Source organism: Hesperophylax consimilis, chromosome 8 (assembly GCF_061612785.1).
Source record: "Hesperophylax consimilis isolate HC1 chromosome 8, BYU_Hcon_1.0, whole genome shotgun sequence".
Lineage (NCBI taxonomy): Eukaryota > Metazoa > Arthropoda > Insecta > Trichoptera > Limnephilidae > Hesperophylax > Hesperophylax consimilis.
In genome coordinates this window covers 39,711,848-39,730,480 of record NC_142843.1, presented here as the reverse complement: position 1 = coordinate 39,730,480, position 18,633 = coordinate 39,711,848, and the positions used below count along the sequence as shown (strand labels likewise).

Below are 18,633 nucleotides of genomic sequence, written 5' to 3'. Positions count from 1 at the left end.
TTAAATGAATTTCCTTCAAGTCACGAAGGATTAAAGTAAGTGTGGAAGATACTCTCTGGTGTAAGACAACTATTCAGAATTGTTGAACGTTGCTTGAAATGTCTTTGGCAATGTTTGATGATCAAATTTTAATAGCCAGTTACTACCCCACCTTTCTCTTCCTCATCTTTTTCGCCTCCCCACTAGCTTCAGCCTCATAACATACCCTAATTGGGGATGCCACAGTCTCAATAACGGCTGGGAGCAGTTGGGACTCTTGTGCAGTTTCACATAAAAAATAAAGGAAATAAGTTAAGTGGAATGGTGCTAAATGGGAATATTAACCGTCCCTTAACCATTAGGGGTAACTAAGTTACCCCACTCTTGCAATTCTTCTAATAACAGCATATTATAATTTTTTGTACTTTGTTGTGAAACAATATCACTATTTTGTAACCAAAACCTATCTAAACTCTACTTCCTTCTTCCTTGTCTGTTTCTCTTTCATCGGTCATAATTACTTTATTATGTGACTAGTTGCTACATATATTCAAACCAATTAGAATATAAAGATACTAAATCATAACGAATATGTACCACATTAATATGATGTTTAATTTTTTTCAAATTTGAAAAAAGCTTATTATACATAACATACATAATTAAATTAATTGATATTGCATGGGTTAACTCAGTGACCCCATACGGGAACCCATCTTTTGTTTTCTGCGGTTTTGGCTTGCTGAAGGTTAAGTTAGTTCCTTGAACAGTTTATTTTGCAACATTGGTTTCGGAAACTCCGGCGAGTGTTACGTGAGAATTGATACCTAGCTGAGAAATGGACACAATCCGAGCCAACGCGGATGTTGCAGGTAAATCATCTCAACTCGGTTCGATCTCACCTGGAGGGGGTGTGACGTTACATGGACCTTCGCTGCTCCTCCATTCATCGCAATGTAAATGCGATTACTTTTATACCTACTGTTTTTTACCTGGGCAGCCATGGGAGTTTTTGGAATAAGTACTTAATGAATTATTCTTCAGTGTAAATATACGTATACAGTTTGTTTGCAATCTTTAATCATTTAAATAAATACTGAGTTAGCGGGCAATTTTATGACGTACGTAGGAGGGCAGTTAGATATTTTGCTCAGGACTCAGAGGTTACGGGTTCAAAACCCAGAGAATTGTAAATTAGAAGCCTACATGAAAAATTATTTTTAAATCGTTTTTATTACTGCATAATTTCAGATTTTTAAAACAATTTTTAATGTAAATATAGCATATTACTAGGCTTTGTTCCAGAAGACGAAATAATATCTGCATCATCCTGGAAAATACTACCTTCAGTATTTTAACGTCATTAGAAATGGTCTCAGCTAGGTAAGTAACTAGATAACAACATTTCTACTATATTTTTCATCTCATTTCCCTTTTTCATTATATGTATATTGAGGCCACAGACTATTTGGCTCTGACCAATGTAGTATCTCTAAAACTATAAAATAAAGTCGCTATCCGCGTCTGTCTGTTTGTGCGCTTAGTTCTTCTAAACTGTGCAACGTAGTTTGATAAGGTTTTTCCCATCATTTAGAGATTTTTTTCCGGAAGGTTTACATAAATAATACGTGCATATTATATGTATAGAAAGTAGAGAAAATTCGATGTTTTATAATAAAGTCGAAAAATTATATTTTCTGGCACTACATGGCTAACGCTGTCTAAACCTGATGAAATACATCAAAATAATGTAGTACGGAATTGTATATCTTAAAAAGGCCTACAGACAAATCCTGGATGGTATATGTCTATCTCCTAAGGATAACCCCCAGTAACGCCGGGAAAACGTCAGCTAATTTAAAATGAATTAAAACTCTTAATTTCAGAATAGCGACATCAATAAATTTTATTACAAATCTGATAATGACTTTATTTTTATATTCGGATTAGCGCGCACGTTCTGTCAACAAAAATGGCCTTGTTCATAAAGTGAGGCAATTTCTCACGCAGCAACGCGATGCCGTAACTTTAGTCCAATACAAGTTCAATGGAGTATTTATCTTCCATACTGATTTACCTTTTATCGCACGATGGCGTGAGTGTTTAGGAATGTTGAATAAAATTATAAAAAACTCGAACCATGCGTTACAAACCAAAGAAACCAAGTGATTTCGATTTTGATACACGATGCATAGCATCGGATTATTCCGGATCGACTATTAAAATTTTTCATAACAAATAAAGTTTCCGTAATGTTTTGTATATTATGAGGTTTATTTGCTCAGAAAACACTTGGCCTTTAAAAAAACTTTTATATTAATTTACACGTGCTATTTATTTATTTCACGCCTATCAAGGCTTTTACATACATATATATAAAAAAATATTTACGAAATTATACACGAAAATAGTGCAGGAAACGACTATTTAAAACAATTGCAAAAAAATAAAGTCAAAATATCACTGAACTTAATCTACACAGTATGTAGGCACAAAACATAAATAATCCAAAATATTTTTTTCTGTTTCAGTTGACAAGATTATTATGTGCTAGTCAAATTAAATACCTTTATTAAAATATTCCACTACTTGATGAAAAAAACTTCAATAGGGTATGTTTATATATTGAAATTGATGTACTAAATATATCAACAACATTGTAGTATTTGTTTCCTAGCTGTTGAATCTGTCGCAAAGGAGTGTGATATTGGGACGTTGATATAGAATTGCTACAATGCTATCCTTGGGGATGCTGTGAAATATGTGGAGATTTTAAGGATTGGAAATAGTTCAGAATACAAATCGAAAGATCATTTCAGAACAAATCGCAAAAATAAACCATTTTCACTTCCACGAAGAAAAATAAGTGTTGCGAATCTCTTCAAATTATTGATAATCCGGTTAAAAATAGGATTGAAACTTTTAGTAATTTTCTAGTATATCGGAACACGTATTCATGCATCTGCATTTGCTTTGATAATATATAATGACGAATTGCGAAAATATTAGGATTTTCATGAACACGTGTTCTGACATCGTGATCAAAACTGTTAATTCGTTTGTTAAGGCAATGCACTACATCGTGTAATATTTTAAATTGAGCCGCTATCAATAACAACCCTTACGTAGATGGCGATAAGGCTTAAATTCCCGCTTAACACCATCCGCCTGTTTTGATTTATGCAAGGAAAAAACATGGCCAAAAAGTGCCTTTTATTTTATTTTGTGGATGTTCAGCCATCAATGTTAAATATTTTTTCGATCATTTTATAAATAACTTAATTTTCCACATTATACAATAAAATCATAACCGAAAATGGGTTCGTAAGAAGGAGATTTTGAACTTTAAAGCAGTTTTCATAGGCCTTATACATTATTTTTTTCTGGGCTTATAAAAAGACTTATCTAAAAAATACTCGATTATTTCAAAGGCCAAGATGTATTATACTCTCGCAGTATTTAATTAAAGCTTTTGAAACATTTCTAGGCGACCAAATTTCCAAACCAAAAACACATGATTTTGCATTACTACGTATGGCATCGCCTTAACGAATAATTTGAAGAGATTTTTAATAAATTAGTTTCTTAATAATTATAATTAGCAATACTCACTTTTCTCATTGCCTTGAGCTTTACTATCAACGACTCTTATTTGGAATTCTTCTATTTAACCACCGGTAAAACATACACAACATTTACACGTAACAGCTGTCTTCTAAACATGATTAATTAATTAAAATTACAAAATGGATTAAAGAACAAAAAAGAAAATATTACCAAAATGTCATAGCATAAAATAAAAATAAAACCTACACGTAACACACAAAACCAATATAAACACACATCACTCACAAACACACAAGATTATATATTAAATGTATTATTTTATCTTATATTGTAGATTGTATTTAGATTATATTTTCATATTATAAAATGAAGGCCTCAGCACGGGCAAGCCACCCAGTGAGGCCAACATTACAGGAAAACTTTGAAAGGTAAAAAAATATTGTACCAAATAAAAAAAAATAATAAAAAAAACATGAATTATTCAATCAGATTGCCCGAATGGCTTATTGGTGTGTGCAAAAACGTGAATAGTTTATTTTAATACTATAACTAATGTTCAAAGAAGTCATAACAATTATCTTGACAAGCGTTCTAGAAGCGTTCTACGCTGTATTACACCAACACAAAACTAGTTAGTCGAGTAATTAGTTAATAGTTATTATTGTCTGAAATATCATTCGTCATACAATTTCATTTAAAGAACTGTCGTCACAGAACAACTAAGCGCAGAGCGATGAAGTGACGTCACACGTCATCATAGTGGTGAAAAATGATCATGATTATCATTATGATCACCGATCATCGCCGCAAGGTGTCACGGGGTCAGCCGATGTCATCAATAACAAAGACGCGATGAAGCCCCCCGACTGTTTTATCGTGTACCAGCTGACGCGTACCCGGCGTCGCTTATGAATGGTTTGGTTAAAGTTTTGACCGAACATAAGTATTTGTATTTGTTCACTTGATCGTGTCATGCTTTCCTCGGGCGTCCCCGACTTCTTCTAACATTCAAAATCATCTCTAAACAATCCTGGCACTAATAAGAATCAACCTTGAAACTTTCAGCGATATCGGTCCATTAGTTTTGGAGTCTAGTGGGCACAAACACAGAATCATTAATTTATATATATAAAAGTGAATGTTTATATACAGGGTGTATCGGCAAGTACCCGACAAACTTTAACCAGCTATTCCTCAGCACATTTGGAGTAAAAAATGTTATGGGCGCTTTGCTGTCCGGTAACATTTTTTTTTCCATTAAAAACAAAAAATAAATAAAAAATCCACACTCCGTCACTGTCATTTGCATTGTATCTCGTGTTCAGCAGCTGTTATTAGCAAGTGTGTCAAAAAGTGTCCTCGCTCTTTCGTACACACTAAATAATAATAGTTAAAAATGAGACGAATGGTGCCGTGCCATTTCGTTGTGATTGTAAAAGCGCGCCAACGTAGGTACGTACGTACATTATTCAACGAAACTCGAACAAAATATTGCCAGATGGGTTTTCAAACTTTGACAAAGGCTAAAACATTGGTGACATGTGGTGAAAATATGAATAATATTTTTTTTATTAAAAAAAATGTTACCGGACAGCAAAGTGCCCATAACATTTTTTACTCCAAATGTGCTAAGGAATAGCTGGTTAAAGTTTGTCGGGTACGTGCCGATACACCCTGTACAGATAGATTGTGTCATATTCAAGATTTATTTCACGGATTTAATTGAATTAACGAAGTGTCAATCGCTTTGACATAGTACATATAAAAAAAATCATTAATTTTTCTATTCAATTGTATGTACCTAGTATGGACAGAGTAGATTTTTATTGTATCTCGTACCCGTCATAATTCACCACTTCAATATACCATAGATAGATGATGATGTTGTTAAATTATTTTATATCTGCCAGTACCTACACCATAGGATGTTTCATGTTGTGACAATGCAACATAAATATGACTAGTAGAGAAGCGTCAATAGTGAATAATTAGTGTTGCAGATAAATATGATTAACACTTTTTGGATCCATCAAAACATTAGCTTAACCCGTTGTCCCACGGGTCGGTAAGCAAACGACATAAATCAAATGCTGTAAGACCCTGCGCAGAAAAGTTCCACACTGAACCGAACACTTACTATGGCGAACTTAATTTTCTGCGCAGGGTCTTGTAGAATTCGGTTATTTAAAAAATAAATCAAGCCGCACAAGAGTACCAACTGCTTCCAACCGCCGGTGAGCTTACGGCATATTGTGAGGCTAAAGGTAATGGGGAGGGAAAGGAGATGGGAAAGAGGAAGGTGGTGAAGTTACTTGGCTATTCAGATCTGGTCACCAAACACGGCCAAAGCCATTTCAAACGACGTTTCAATTACACCAGGGCGATGCTGAGAGTATATCTCACTCTGGAACGTGCCGAAAATATACTATATATTATTTCAAATGAGTAAATTGAGAATTAACACAAATTAATCAAATGAAATTTACTTACGTACGCCGGGATTTGAACACGCGACCACCAGCTTGCTAGTCGAGAGCCCCTTACCCCTCAACCACGGAGGCCGTCAAATTTGCTTTCCGACCCGTGGAACGACGGGCTTAGCTAATTATTACATTAAGGCGATGCACTACGTAGTAATGCAAAATCATGTGTTTTTGGTTTGAAAATTTGGTCGTTTAGAAATGTTTCAGATGCTTTAATTAAATACTGCGAGTAAAATACATTTTGGCCTTTGAAATAATCGAGTATTTTTTAGATAAGTCTTTTTATAAGCCCAGAAAAAAATAATGTATAAGGCCTATGAAAACTTCTTTAAAGTTGAAAATCTCCTACTTACGAACCCATTTTCGGTTATGGTTTTATTGTATAATGTGGAAAATTAAGTTATTTATAAAATGACCGAAAAAAATTTAAATATTTGTGCCTGAACATCCACAAAATAAAATAAAAGGCACTTTTTGACCATGTTTTTTTCTTGCATAAATCAAGACAGGTGGATGGTGTTAAGCGGGAATTTAAGCCTTATCTCCATCTACGTAAGGTGTGTTATTGATAGCGGCTCGATTTAAAATATAACACGACGTTGTGCATCGCCTTTAATTGAACTAGCGAGTAGTCGGTAGATAGATATTATAAAAAATATATGTAAATAATGATTCCGATAATAAAATCAACTCGCAACGCATCCGATACATAAATTTAATAATATTCTTTGTACAGCCGCTGTAATACTCAATACACAATATCTTCCAGTACACATATACTTCGAACGAAACATTATCATATCAACACGCATACATACCTAATCATTACAAGTTCAATTATATGTTTATGTTCGTGGAAACAACAGTTTGTTTCATACTTTCTTGGTTATTAACATAATAACACACACATATGAAGCAATAAATAAGTAGATCTTTGAAGAAGAATATAATACCAATCTAAACGAAACAGAATAAGACAAAGAAAAATAAAAAAGATAACGGTCTCAATTCGGAATAGAACCCAGAATATCTATCTTACCGGTACATCGTCTATAATCACTCCACCATTGGGATTTAATTATTTTACGTAATGTTTGTCGATCTCATATTTCAAATTTCGAATTAACAATATTATCTTGCAACTAATTCTGAATTTGAAATATGACACATAATAATTAGGTCCCAATTGGTCGAGTGGTTAAATCAGAGATCCTGGGATCTATTCACAGTTGAGACCTTTATATTTTTTTAATTTTTCTGTGTCTTGTTCTGTTTCATCTTTAGTTTAGATTTATTAGTATTATCTTTGTTGATAGGTATAACATTTAAAAGTTACTGAAGAATAAGTTTTAAAATAGTTAAGAAATACTAATACAAATACATATTAATTTTATTTAGTAGATGTACTCGTTGTTACATGAAGGCTATAAAAACATACTTTATTAATAATAATAATTATTATTATTTTTAGCATGATCCTTCTGAATGGGTTCTATATAATTTTAATAGCAAATTGTACTTTATAATTACTATTTTTTTTCCTTAAATTATTATGTATATTATACGTCTAAAAGAGGCCTACATGGGTGTACACTATAATTAAATAAATATATGCCATTCTGATTCCACACCAGTGGCGGCTCGTGACTTTTGGGTGTACTAAAGTGCTAATATAAAAAAATGGCATTTCTGATGTTGTTATAGCTGAAAATGATATTTTTTTTTTTTTTTAGAAAATCGATTCTTGCATGAAGATTTTCAGGAAATTCCAGTATAACCGTGCGCCGCACGGAATTCCTGAAAATCTTCATACAAAAAATCAATTTTTCGAAAAAAAAAATCGTTTTCAGCTACAACAACATCAATTAAGCAATTTTTTATAATATTATCACTCTAGTAACCCAAAAGTCACGCGCCGCCACTGTTCCACACATAGCGTTACAATCTTTGTTTCTTAACTTAATAACCTTATTTCATCTAGAAGAAGCTAATGTGGTGGAAAAGTAGCAACTGTGTCGACTTCCACTAGCGGACTAGTCAACAGCCAGTATCCACTATCTCCGATAGGTTAGCAGACCAAACAGGTAGCCACTGTGTTCACTTCCACTAGCGGACTAGTCAACAGCCAGTATCCACTATCTCCGATAGGTTAGCAGACCAAACAGGTAGCCACTGCGTTCACTTCCACTAGCGGACTAGTCAACAGCCAGTAGCCACTATCTCCGATAGGTTAGCAGACCAAACAGGTAGCCACTGCGTTCACTTCCACTAGCGGACTAGTCAACAGCCAGTAGCCACTATCTCCGATAGGTTAGCAGACCAAACAGGTAGCCACAGTGTCCACTTCCACCAGCGGACTAGTCAACAGCCAGTAGCCACTATCTCCCACAGGTTAGCGACCCAAAAGGGTTTAAGATCGCGCCCTTTTCCGGTGGAAGGTGACAACTATATTTATTTATAAAATATATTATTATGTGTCTACTGATTCGCCGTATTTAGGAGTTTAAAGACATGTCTCTGATAATGTAATATTAAATGTGTCATCGAATCTGCTATCTTACATAGCGCAGTAGCGTTATTTATTTTGAGTTCTACGTACGTAGATGCATCGTTTGAAGTGTTAGATTATCAGTTAGGAACGTCATATTTATTATGATACGAAGTGTCTCTATGTTTAAAGTCCACAGTGTATGAGTTTCTGGTGAAAATATCTCCAAATTATTATTTCTTTATTTATGTTCAATTGCGGTTCAACAAATATTGTAGTAACGGATACGAAAATAAAATATTTTTAGAACGTAAATAATTAAAGATTTGTAAAATATTGTACAAAATAAAGTATTTTTAACAAACCTATATTGAAATGTTCTGTATTTATTTAATTTTGATGTATAATGATTGTGACAGTGTTAATCACTTGTTTCTCATTCTCAGATAGTTAATAAACAACTATGTACAAGTAGGCATGTGTATATGTGTGTATGTATGTATGCATACATATATATATGTGTACGTATGTATGTATACATATATATTTGTATATATTTGTATATCTTTGTATGAATATGTATGCATCTATAAATATGAATAAGTGTGTGTGTGGATGTATGCGTGTACACGCGTATTTACGCGCTCATACATGCATGTACACTTACACAACCAGAAAAGAGAGTTGTGTATTTGATCTTTTCCTGCATAATAGCATGTCTTAGACTTCTAAATTTTTTATTTTTTTGTTTTTCTTTTATTTTTATTTCTTCTTTATTCTTTTTATTTTCCTTTTTTTTTGTCTTCTGCTTTCTACTTTAACATTTTTATATTTTCTATTTCCATTATAATTCATTCTAATATAATCTTTCATACTTTAAACATGTATAAATATTTAATTCATATGTTAACACTAGACCTCACATACTAACTATATACCATTGGTCGCCACGAGACAGGCAGTCGCCTAGTGTGGTGATTTAATGTATCACATGTAAGAAAATGTATTATTGTATTATCATGTATTCTATAAATAAATAAATTAATTAATTGTTAACCTGAAAACGTTTGAGAACAAAAACTACCGATAAAAGTACTTATGTAATCGTGTAGTTGCTTTTGCGTAAAGATTTATATTGCAGAAATCTACCAATGAAATTTCTGCTTCCAGAATCGTCGGAAAGACGTTGCGTTAAATTAAATAACAGCAGGACTAACCATAAATTATTTACTGTTCTGTAATCCAGCTCCGAGCACTGATCACAGCTGTAAGCAGACAGAACCCGATGTGTCAATGTTTACGTTCGGGTAACTACAGCGCCGTGACGCGTCGTGTGACGGGCGCCGGGCGCCGGGCAGCGTCGGTCGCTCCATGACGTCTCGCACTTCCGTTTTCAGACAGGCTGATTCCAAACACAATATACACTACACATTCACACCGACACGCGGACAACAGTCTGTATTGTTACTCGTTACGTATTGTAGACAGACAACACCTACTGATGGATGATGATTGTTCCAGCCAGTGGAATCTCTTCGCACGCTAAGTCATACATTATATCGGCATGACAATGACAAATTGATCCCTGCACGCTCGCTATAATGCACGTCCTTGACCTTTGAAAATGAACTCCTGCTGTGTTTTGTTCTTGGTCCATTATTAATGTTGACTGCAGACACCGCACCGTGGAGATGGTTGATACAAATTAACACGAATCGTGCAAAAAATTTACATATTTTTCCGCGAAATATAAAAATACATTTTTTAAACAACATTACTCTCCGTAGGCAGATAGCACTATAAAAGCTTCTTGAGTCATTTTATAATCCTACATTTTTATTACTGACTGTTATGATTACCTTGATCATTCCATGTCTCCCAGGGACATTCTCAACTTCTTATTAGATCCACTTGCGTGTCACATATTATTATCCTGACTGTTTGTTTGACGGCAACCCGATCGTTTATTTTATTGAAAAAAGTTTTTTGACAATGTTGGTAGGTAAGTTACCCGTCTCACTAGACAACGTCTGTTCGGAGACGGGTAATAAATAAATAATATAGAAGAGATAACCTGATTTAAAGGAGAAATGTTACATAGAATTTATACAGAACAAATTTGATATAATGTAGTGATCAAAAGAATATAATATGTCTCATTTGAGGGTAGTTAATTAATACATAATAAAACCCATAAAAACGTATAATAATAAGATCAAGCATGAAAGTACAAAAGAATCAGAAGTATACAGGGTGTATCGGCACGTACCCGACAAACTTTAACCAGCTATTCCTTAGCACATTTGGAGTAAAACAAACTATGGGCACTTTGCTGTCCGGTAACATTTTTTTTCAATTAAAAACAAAAAATTATAAAATTCCACACTACGTCACTGTCATTGGATTTGTTTCTCGTGTTCAACAGATGTTATTAGCAAGTGTGTCAAAAAGCGTCTTCGCTCTTTCATACACACTAAATAATAATAGTTAAAAATGAGACGAATGGTGCCATGCCATTTCGTTGTGATTGTAAAAGCGCGCCAATGTAGGCACGTACGTATATTATTCAACGAAACTCGAATAAAATATTGCCAGAGGGGTTTTCAAACTGTGACAAAGGATAAAACAGTGGTGACATGTGGTGAAAATATGAATAGTAAATTTTTTATTAAAAAAAAATGTTACCGGACAGCAAAGTGCCCATAACATTTTTTACTCCAAATGTGCTAAGGAATAGCTGGTTAAAGTTTGTCGGGTACGTGCCGATAAACCCTGTATAGGAGATATCTCCTTTGAGGATGTTTGAATAATTTATCATATACATCTGCATTCAGGTTTCCAATATTCACTATTTACATTAGACATAAAACTATCCGTGACTTATCAGTCATTGCTAAAATACCTGCTGCAGGAAAAGCAGATACTACTGAAACCAAATCCGTACGTGCCTGAAATGAAGTAGGCGGCATTAGCCAACTGGGTAGGGCGGGCGATCCCATGTCACAGTTCCGGGAAATCCCGCCTACATTCATTTCGCCGACTATTATCAACATATCATCTGATTATCTATTTGAATAATGCGCATCTTAACACCTGAGAAATAGCAAGTAACCTGTGAGTTTGTGTTTGTCTAACTTTTCAAATTCTTAGAATAATGTTATAACGAGGCTTTACATTTTTGTTTATTAGGGCATCTGTTAATTGGAATGGACTAATCTCACTGTGTCTTAAACTTTTAATTAATGAAATCCAGGAAATTTAAGCAATTTTAAAGATACGTTCTCGGAATAGCCGTGTAATTCTTTATTGGATGTTTCGGTTTATCAAAGTTAGAACCAGAACGTTCATGATAAGGAATACGATAAGAAGTTGTATAGGAGTGGTGCTTGAGGCTTATATATGACATTCAATGAATTTCACTTCACAGTCAAGGTTCATTTAAGGCGTTTTAAAGTAATAATTAAGTTAGTGAGATACAACAATTTCCTGTCATCTAAATAATAGCACTGTCTGTTTTAATGAAAATGTCAATTTCGTTTATTGTATACTATTGAACGTTCAAGTGTAGTTTTTAAAAGAACCAATTGTAAACCTATATAAATCAACATGACATAAATAGACCAAACTAGTGCAAATCCCTAATCTTATCTAAATAAAGTATTTTTTATTTATCAGTGTTTCTTGGGACAGCTGTAAAGCAGTTATTGTGCGGTCAATCAAAATTTAGGATAATCGTTGAAAATCTTTGATTAGGATCACCCAAATTAAAAATAGTGACAGAAAAAGGTAAGTTTCCTTTTAAAAATATCATTGCTAACGTCAATTATTTATGTTACATAAATCAGTAAAAATCCTACTACCGTTTTTTATATTTAATTTTTATTAATTCATTTCTATTCTGTAACATACAGTTTACATAATAAGTAGTATAAGTTATACAAGGATGTTAATAATCAATATCTGTATGGGCTAGTAGAAGTGTTGTGAACACCGCACTAGGAGAACCTGTCCTGAGTTGTTCTCATGTTAATAATCAGTATCTAATAATAATAATAATAATAATTGGATAATTTGTAGAGCGCCGTTTTTGTGAAAAATCACCTCAAGGGCGCTGTACAATTTATTTCCTAGGATCTACATTTGTTATTTAGAAAAGATACCAAAACATACTTACCTGGCAAGTCACTTCCGACAAACACACTTATATCAAAAAGTTTATGCTTATAAAAGATAAAACTGCACGCAGAGGACACTATATCAAAAAACACTGGTCATCGCATGACCTTAAGTCTGCTATAGTTTTTATTTTAATTTAACTGTATTTTAACTGTCTTAAAAAGCCTACAAATTGTTAGTTGTTATCATTTTTATTTATTTATTTTTAATTATTATTTTATTTTATTTTTAGTATTTTTTACATTTTGTTAATTTAAATTGCCGTCGACTGTGAAAGTGGAGGTTTCTGAAATTGTTATTTGTTTAATTTGTTAAATCTGTATGGGTTAGTAGAAGTGTTGTGAACACCGCACTAGGAGAACCTGTCCTGAGTTGTTCTCATGTTAATAATCAGTATTTGTATGGGTTAGTAGAAATGTTCTGAACACCTCACTACGAGAACTTGTACTGAGGTGTTTGCATGTTTTATTATTCCGTCATAAGTAAAAAACATAGCATATTCCTTGAGGGGAATACTGTGGTTCCATCTATGACATGTAAGGTTAGTCGTCAAATAGTAGTCGTTGTTCTCGCTAGAGCCTTATTTTCCATTGATAGGATGCATATTTTAGCAAAACGAATGCAATGAAACAAGTAGTATTATAAAAGGAAGATTTTTCATTTTGCATATTTGTTATTTTTGTAAGCTAAGTAGGAATCTCAATTGAGAGCCTAATATTTAGGCCACCAATCCACAGATACCAACATTACATAAACATATTACTTAGACTTACAATGAAACTAAGTGATGGTAAACATAATAGCCTAGTCTCCTAGTAATTGGCTTGTCCCATGCCGACATAGAGCGTGCCTAGCGACTAGCGACTAGCGACCACTGTCCAGAAGATAATAGAGGCACAGAGCGCCAGACGACCATCAGCGAACGCGTGTCGTGGAATAATTGATTTGCAGATAACTCGTGACAGTCAACTACACAACACTAGGTACTGTGATAGTACCACCACCGCTCTGTACTTGATTCCTACTGACGCCGGTTCACTATCAATCATGCTACGAAAATGGCAAAGGTACAAGTGCCTTTTTGTTCTGGCACGATTTGTACAGGTTTCTAGTACATTATGTCGCCAATTCAACTAAATAATTTATTTTTTTAATATCTAACAACAACGAATGTATCTACTGCTCTGGATAAACGTGACCACATAATTTTATGCGACGATTTTAGATATTATAATACGAGCCACCAGTAGGTGGCTCGTATAAAAAAAAATTTCATTCCATGTTACTATATTATAAGCAATAATTTCATATGGATAGCACAATTCAACGCCGATAATTAATCACGTCTCTGGAAGAGAAGACTTGAAACAATGCCTATATTTAAATTATACATCTTATCGTTTCTTTGTCTAAACACTGAACTTAAGTGAATGATAATGAAAAACACACATTTATCACACAAATGTATTATCAACATAATTGCCACCTTACTTTTTTTCATTTCATATCAATAATAATTAATGAAAAGTTCACCTTTGGTTTCATAGAGGTGTTAATTTTAATTCTTCTGTGTTCGACTTCTGGATTTGAATATAAAGCGTGGTATTTTCTCTTTCTAACACCGTATGACCACATTTCTAACCATGACAGTAAGGGAGAAACAACGATTTCTATGAGACAATATGAACTGTTCCCAAAGGTTGATAGGTTTCCTAATAAACTTTTAGTAAAATACGAATGTATTATCAGCATGACGGAACACGTGTTCATAAAAATTATCAAGGCTAATGCAGGTGCATAAATAGGAATTTAGTAAATGTTTATCAGAAAATGATTAAAGACGGATTGCCAATAATTTGAATAGATTTTTTATTATTATTTTTTTTTTTGGTAAACTAATGTTTAAGACAAGATTTTTATATGCATAGCACAAAGGGTAACAATTATTTTACAAGCAATAATTATTAGCCTGGAACACTCATCCACATTGAAAAATCTATTGATAAAATAATTTTTCTCGGTGTATATGTAATTGATTCTGTCTTTTCGTATTTGAGTTACCACACCAATGGTGGTTGGTGATCTCAAGGTCTCCCAGGCTCCCCAGGTGTGGTGTGTTGTATGTTCCTCCCCACACCTTCTGAATACTAATGTGACTACTAATGTTGCCCACAGGTGGCGGAGTTCCCCCCGGACACGGTGGTGGGGGCGCGCGGGGAGATGGCCGCGCTCATGGAGAACATGAAGTCGGGCCTGACCTCCTCACGGCAGGCCCAGCTCAGCCAGCAGCTGGCCAGCAGTCAGACGCAGGTCACCAGTACCACCACGCAGGTAAACCAACCTAACCTAACCGAACCAACCTAACCCTACAAACCTCAACTCAACCTAACCCAACCCAGCTAAGCCATGCGATTATTTTAAACCCCTAGGGGGCTTTTACACAGCATAACTTTTTTTTAAATTCAATAAAAAAAATTGTAAACATACATTTGATAAATTACAATGACAATAATAGTAAAACAGAAAATATAAATACGTGGCATAAAAATATATAATCTACCAACAGCCACCAAATCAAAGTTATTTAAAAATGTATAAAATTGTTGTTAACAAAAATGATGAACCGTGCGTTTAGACGAAGGAAAATACTATACCTAACTAGCCGAAGTCCCGGCTTTATCCGGGCTTTACGCAAAGTTTTTAGAAATCAGGTGTACACAGTAATGTTCCTCTTATTTTAAACATCAAGCATGCAAACATCAAGCAAACAAACATGTTTAAGGAGTTAAATATCGTGTCATTTAAACAAATTATTTACTTTAATACCATATGTTTAATCTACAAGATAATCAATGGCCATACGTCTAGTGAATTCCTAAGAAAAATTGATAAACTACAGAACAAACACACACATGAGACGAGGAAAAGAAATGAATTGAGACTCCCCTTCAGGAAAAAAACGCAGAGTCAAAAGTCATTGATGTACAGAGCGTTGAAGATATTTGGAGAGCTACCAGAAGAAATAAAATCAGAAGAAAACATAAAAACATTTAAAATTAAATTACGAAAATATGTGATTGATTCATTTTAAATGTGTTATATAATTATATGTATATGTATATAAGGATTGTATTATGACATAGATAACTATGTACCTGCTTAAAATACCGCAATAAGCAACAATAAACAATCAATCGTGCAAAATTTCATCAAGAAATATCAAAATTCTGCTTAAAGCGGTGGGAAAAGGGTTTTTTTGTAAATCTCATGTAAATAGTGACCTTCTTCTTGTTTTGAAGGTCATGTTAGTAAAACTTGTTCAAACCCGGAATAAAATTGTAGATTTGTATAGAGAATTTGTAGCCAGAAATTTAAAAATTATTAGATTATTGACTACATATTTTATTTATTAGCTTTATTTTTAAAAGTAACCGACAAATAAAAGTCAGTGGTGCCCATATTTCAAACACAATAAATCCATTTACGCTTCGAAATATAATCTGTTCTTCTGTTGTAAAAACTTTATATGGTTGCTTAGACTTGTGCTTGTAGCCACAAACATATAATTCCGTCGAAGCGTTTGGCAATATTTGACCAAATTCTTCCTTTCACCTATCGGCTCCTATATTAGGCAATTTTCATAGCACCAATTATAGTTTCATTTTGAATGCGTGGAAATAACCGAGTTAATGGAAGTAGTAGACGGCCACCGTGGTAGAAGGGTAAGGCTCTCGACTAGTAAGCTGGTGGTCGCGGGTTCAAATCCAGGCGTCCGCCAGTAAGTTTTATTTGATTAATTTGCGTGATTTCACAATCAACTCATTTAAAATAATATAATAAATGTGACCAGATCTGAATCGCCAGGTAATTCTTTACCTTCCTCTCTCATCTCCTTCCCCTCCCAACTACCTTCAGCCTCACAACATAGCCCAATTGGGGATGATTTAGTTTCACTGGCTCCAGACGGTTATGAGCAGTTGGGACTCTTGTACGGTTTCAAATTAAAAATAAAATAATAAGAATTAACGTGCATTGGTTTGAGTGCATCTAAGTGAACCAAAGCCTGAACCATCGACTTAAGTTTCTTCTATGTAGGTTGATTTCAGATTTTACAAAACATGACAGACAAATTATAATTATTATTACGTAGATTACTCTAAGGTCAGCGCGTCTCGTATTCTTCGCAAAAGTGCAATTTAATTGATCTTGGTGAACCTTTAATATACGGTGCAACTCAATTATTACTGAAACATTGTTTGGCTCATATATTCCCGACTCCGATCGGCTGCGAAGGCGAAGAAAATTAACTACATGGAAAATACCTGTACTTACATAAACAACGTTAAAAATGTTAGATCTTTGGAAATACACAAAGAAACCACTCATTATTTTAAAACATCCAACGTAATAAACAGCGGCGGTGGTTATCATACAAATTGAAAAACTGAAAGCGCTTTATTTTGCGTATTATCGCTTTAATAAATTGTAAATTAATTTCAGGGCGGTGTAGTGCAATTTCAACACGGAAATTTTTAAACTTTAATCCAAAATTTTCGATTTATAATAGATATATACATGTATTAAATGCATTTTATAATGTAATCCGAATTTCACATAAGAATTTAAAAGTGCCACTACGAAGAAATGTTGATGGCTTATAAATATTTTAGATGCTAATTAAATACTGCGAGTAGAACGATCTGGGAGGTTTTGATAGAACACATCTTAGAATTTGAAATAATAAAGAATTTTTTGTAAGCCTCAAAAAACAAATCAGGCCTATAAACTGCTAAAGTTAAATATTTCCTATTTACGAATCTTTTTCCGGTTAAAGTTTTTTGTATAATACGGAAAATTAAGTTCTTTAGGAAATTATCGTAAAACATTTACATATCTGTGCCTAAACTTCCCGAAATAAAATAAACACACGCTTTTTGGCGACCTTTTTTTCTTGCATAAATCAAAACCGGCGACTGGTGTTGGCGGGAATTTGAACCATATAGCCATCTACATAAGAAGTGTTATTGTTAGAGGCCCGATTCCAAATGTAACACGACGTTACATAGTTGCCATCCATTTTTAAAGTTGCTTACCAAGCTCTGAAACACAACGACCGCCGCTGTTAATTCATTATTCGTTGTTAGTTGTTAGCATACACAAATAAATGCATTGATTTAATAGTTTTGTTTGCTCTTATTTACGAGAGGGATACCTATTTATTTCTTTCCAAATAGCTCGTGTCAGTCTTTATCGCATCCATTATCACTAAAGCAGTTTAAAAATAAATGCCTATTTTAAACGTAATGTTGGCCCTTCGCCATGTCTTGCTCCCGTAATTGTTGGCTGCAGAACAACAACTGTCGCTCCTACCTTTGCTACAGTTTTCCTCTGACCCAGGTACAAACACTATATTATTTCTAAATTCCTCTGATTTGTCTGAACACTGAATTAATCTTGCAACTAGCACACTATTGGCCATTGGTCAAGGTGTTAAGTGTGTTGACCCGTACATTATTTGTGTAGCAATATTTGTTTAATTACCTATTAATTTGTAGTTCATATCGCGCAACACAATACATACGAATATTTATTTTTAATCAAATTTTGTTGTTGTTTAATATTTTTATCGTTGTGTCAATGTCATTATTTTTACTCGTTACTTCGTAAATCTGCTAAAGCATTCATTAGGAAATATATCGTTGTTTATTTTCATGTTGATAAAAATCATTTTAAAACTTACAATCAGAGTCTCTCAATGTTTTATACAAGTCGAAACCTGAAGAGCTAGTATTTATATAAATCGTTGTTGTATTTTATGAATAATTAAAATAACGTAATGTTCTCTAGATGTTATTATATAGTACCGAAAAAATCAGCTGTACACTGCTCCCATCTAGCGACGAACCAGTGAACTTGTGTAAAAGGTAGGGATTCTCTTTG

General features: G+C 33.8%; 1 protein-coding gene across 5 annotated transcripts in view; it reads left to right on the top strand.

The window, feature by feature from the left end:
* Positions 1 to 18,633, top strand: part of Sarm (sterile alpha and armadillo motif) — a 197,003-nt gene that overhangs the window by 148,439 nt on the left and 29,931 nt on the right. For all 5 annotated transcript variants that reach the window (XM_089634256.1, XM_089634257.1, XM_089634255.1 and 2 more), the window contains one exon: positions 14,869 to 15,024. In XM_089634256.1, coding sequence (XP_089490382.1) covers positions 14,869 to 15,024 — 156 coding nt within the window. The remainder of the gene's footprint in view (positions 1 to 14,868; positions 15,025 to 18,633) is intronic.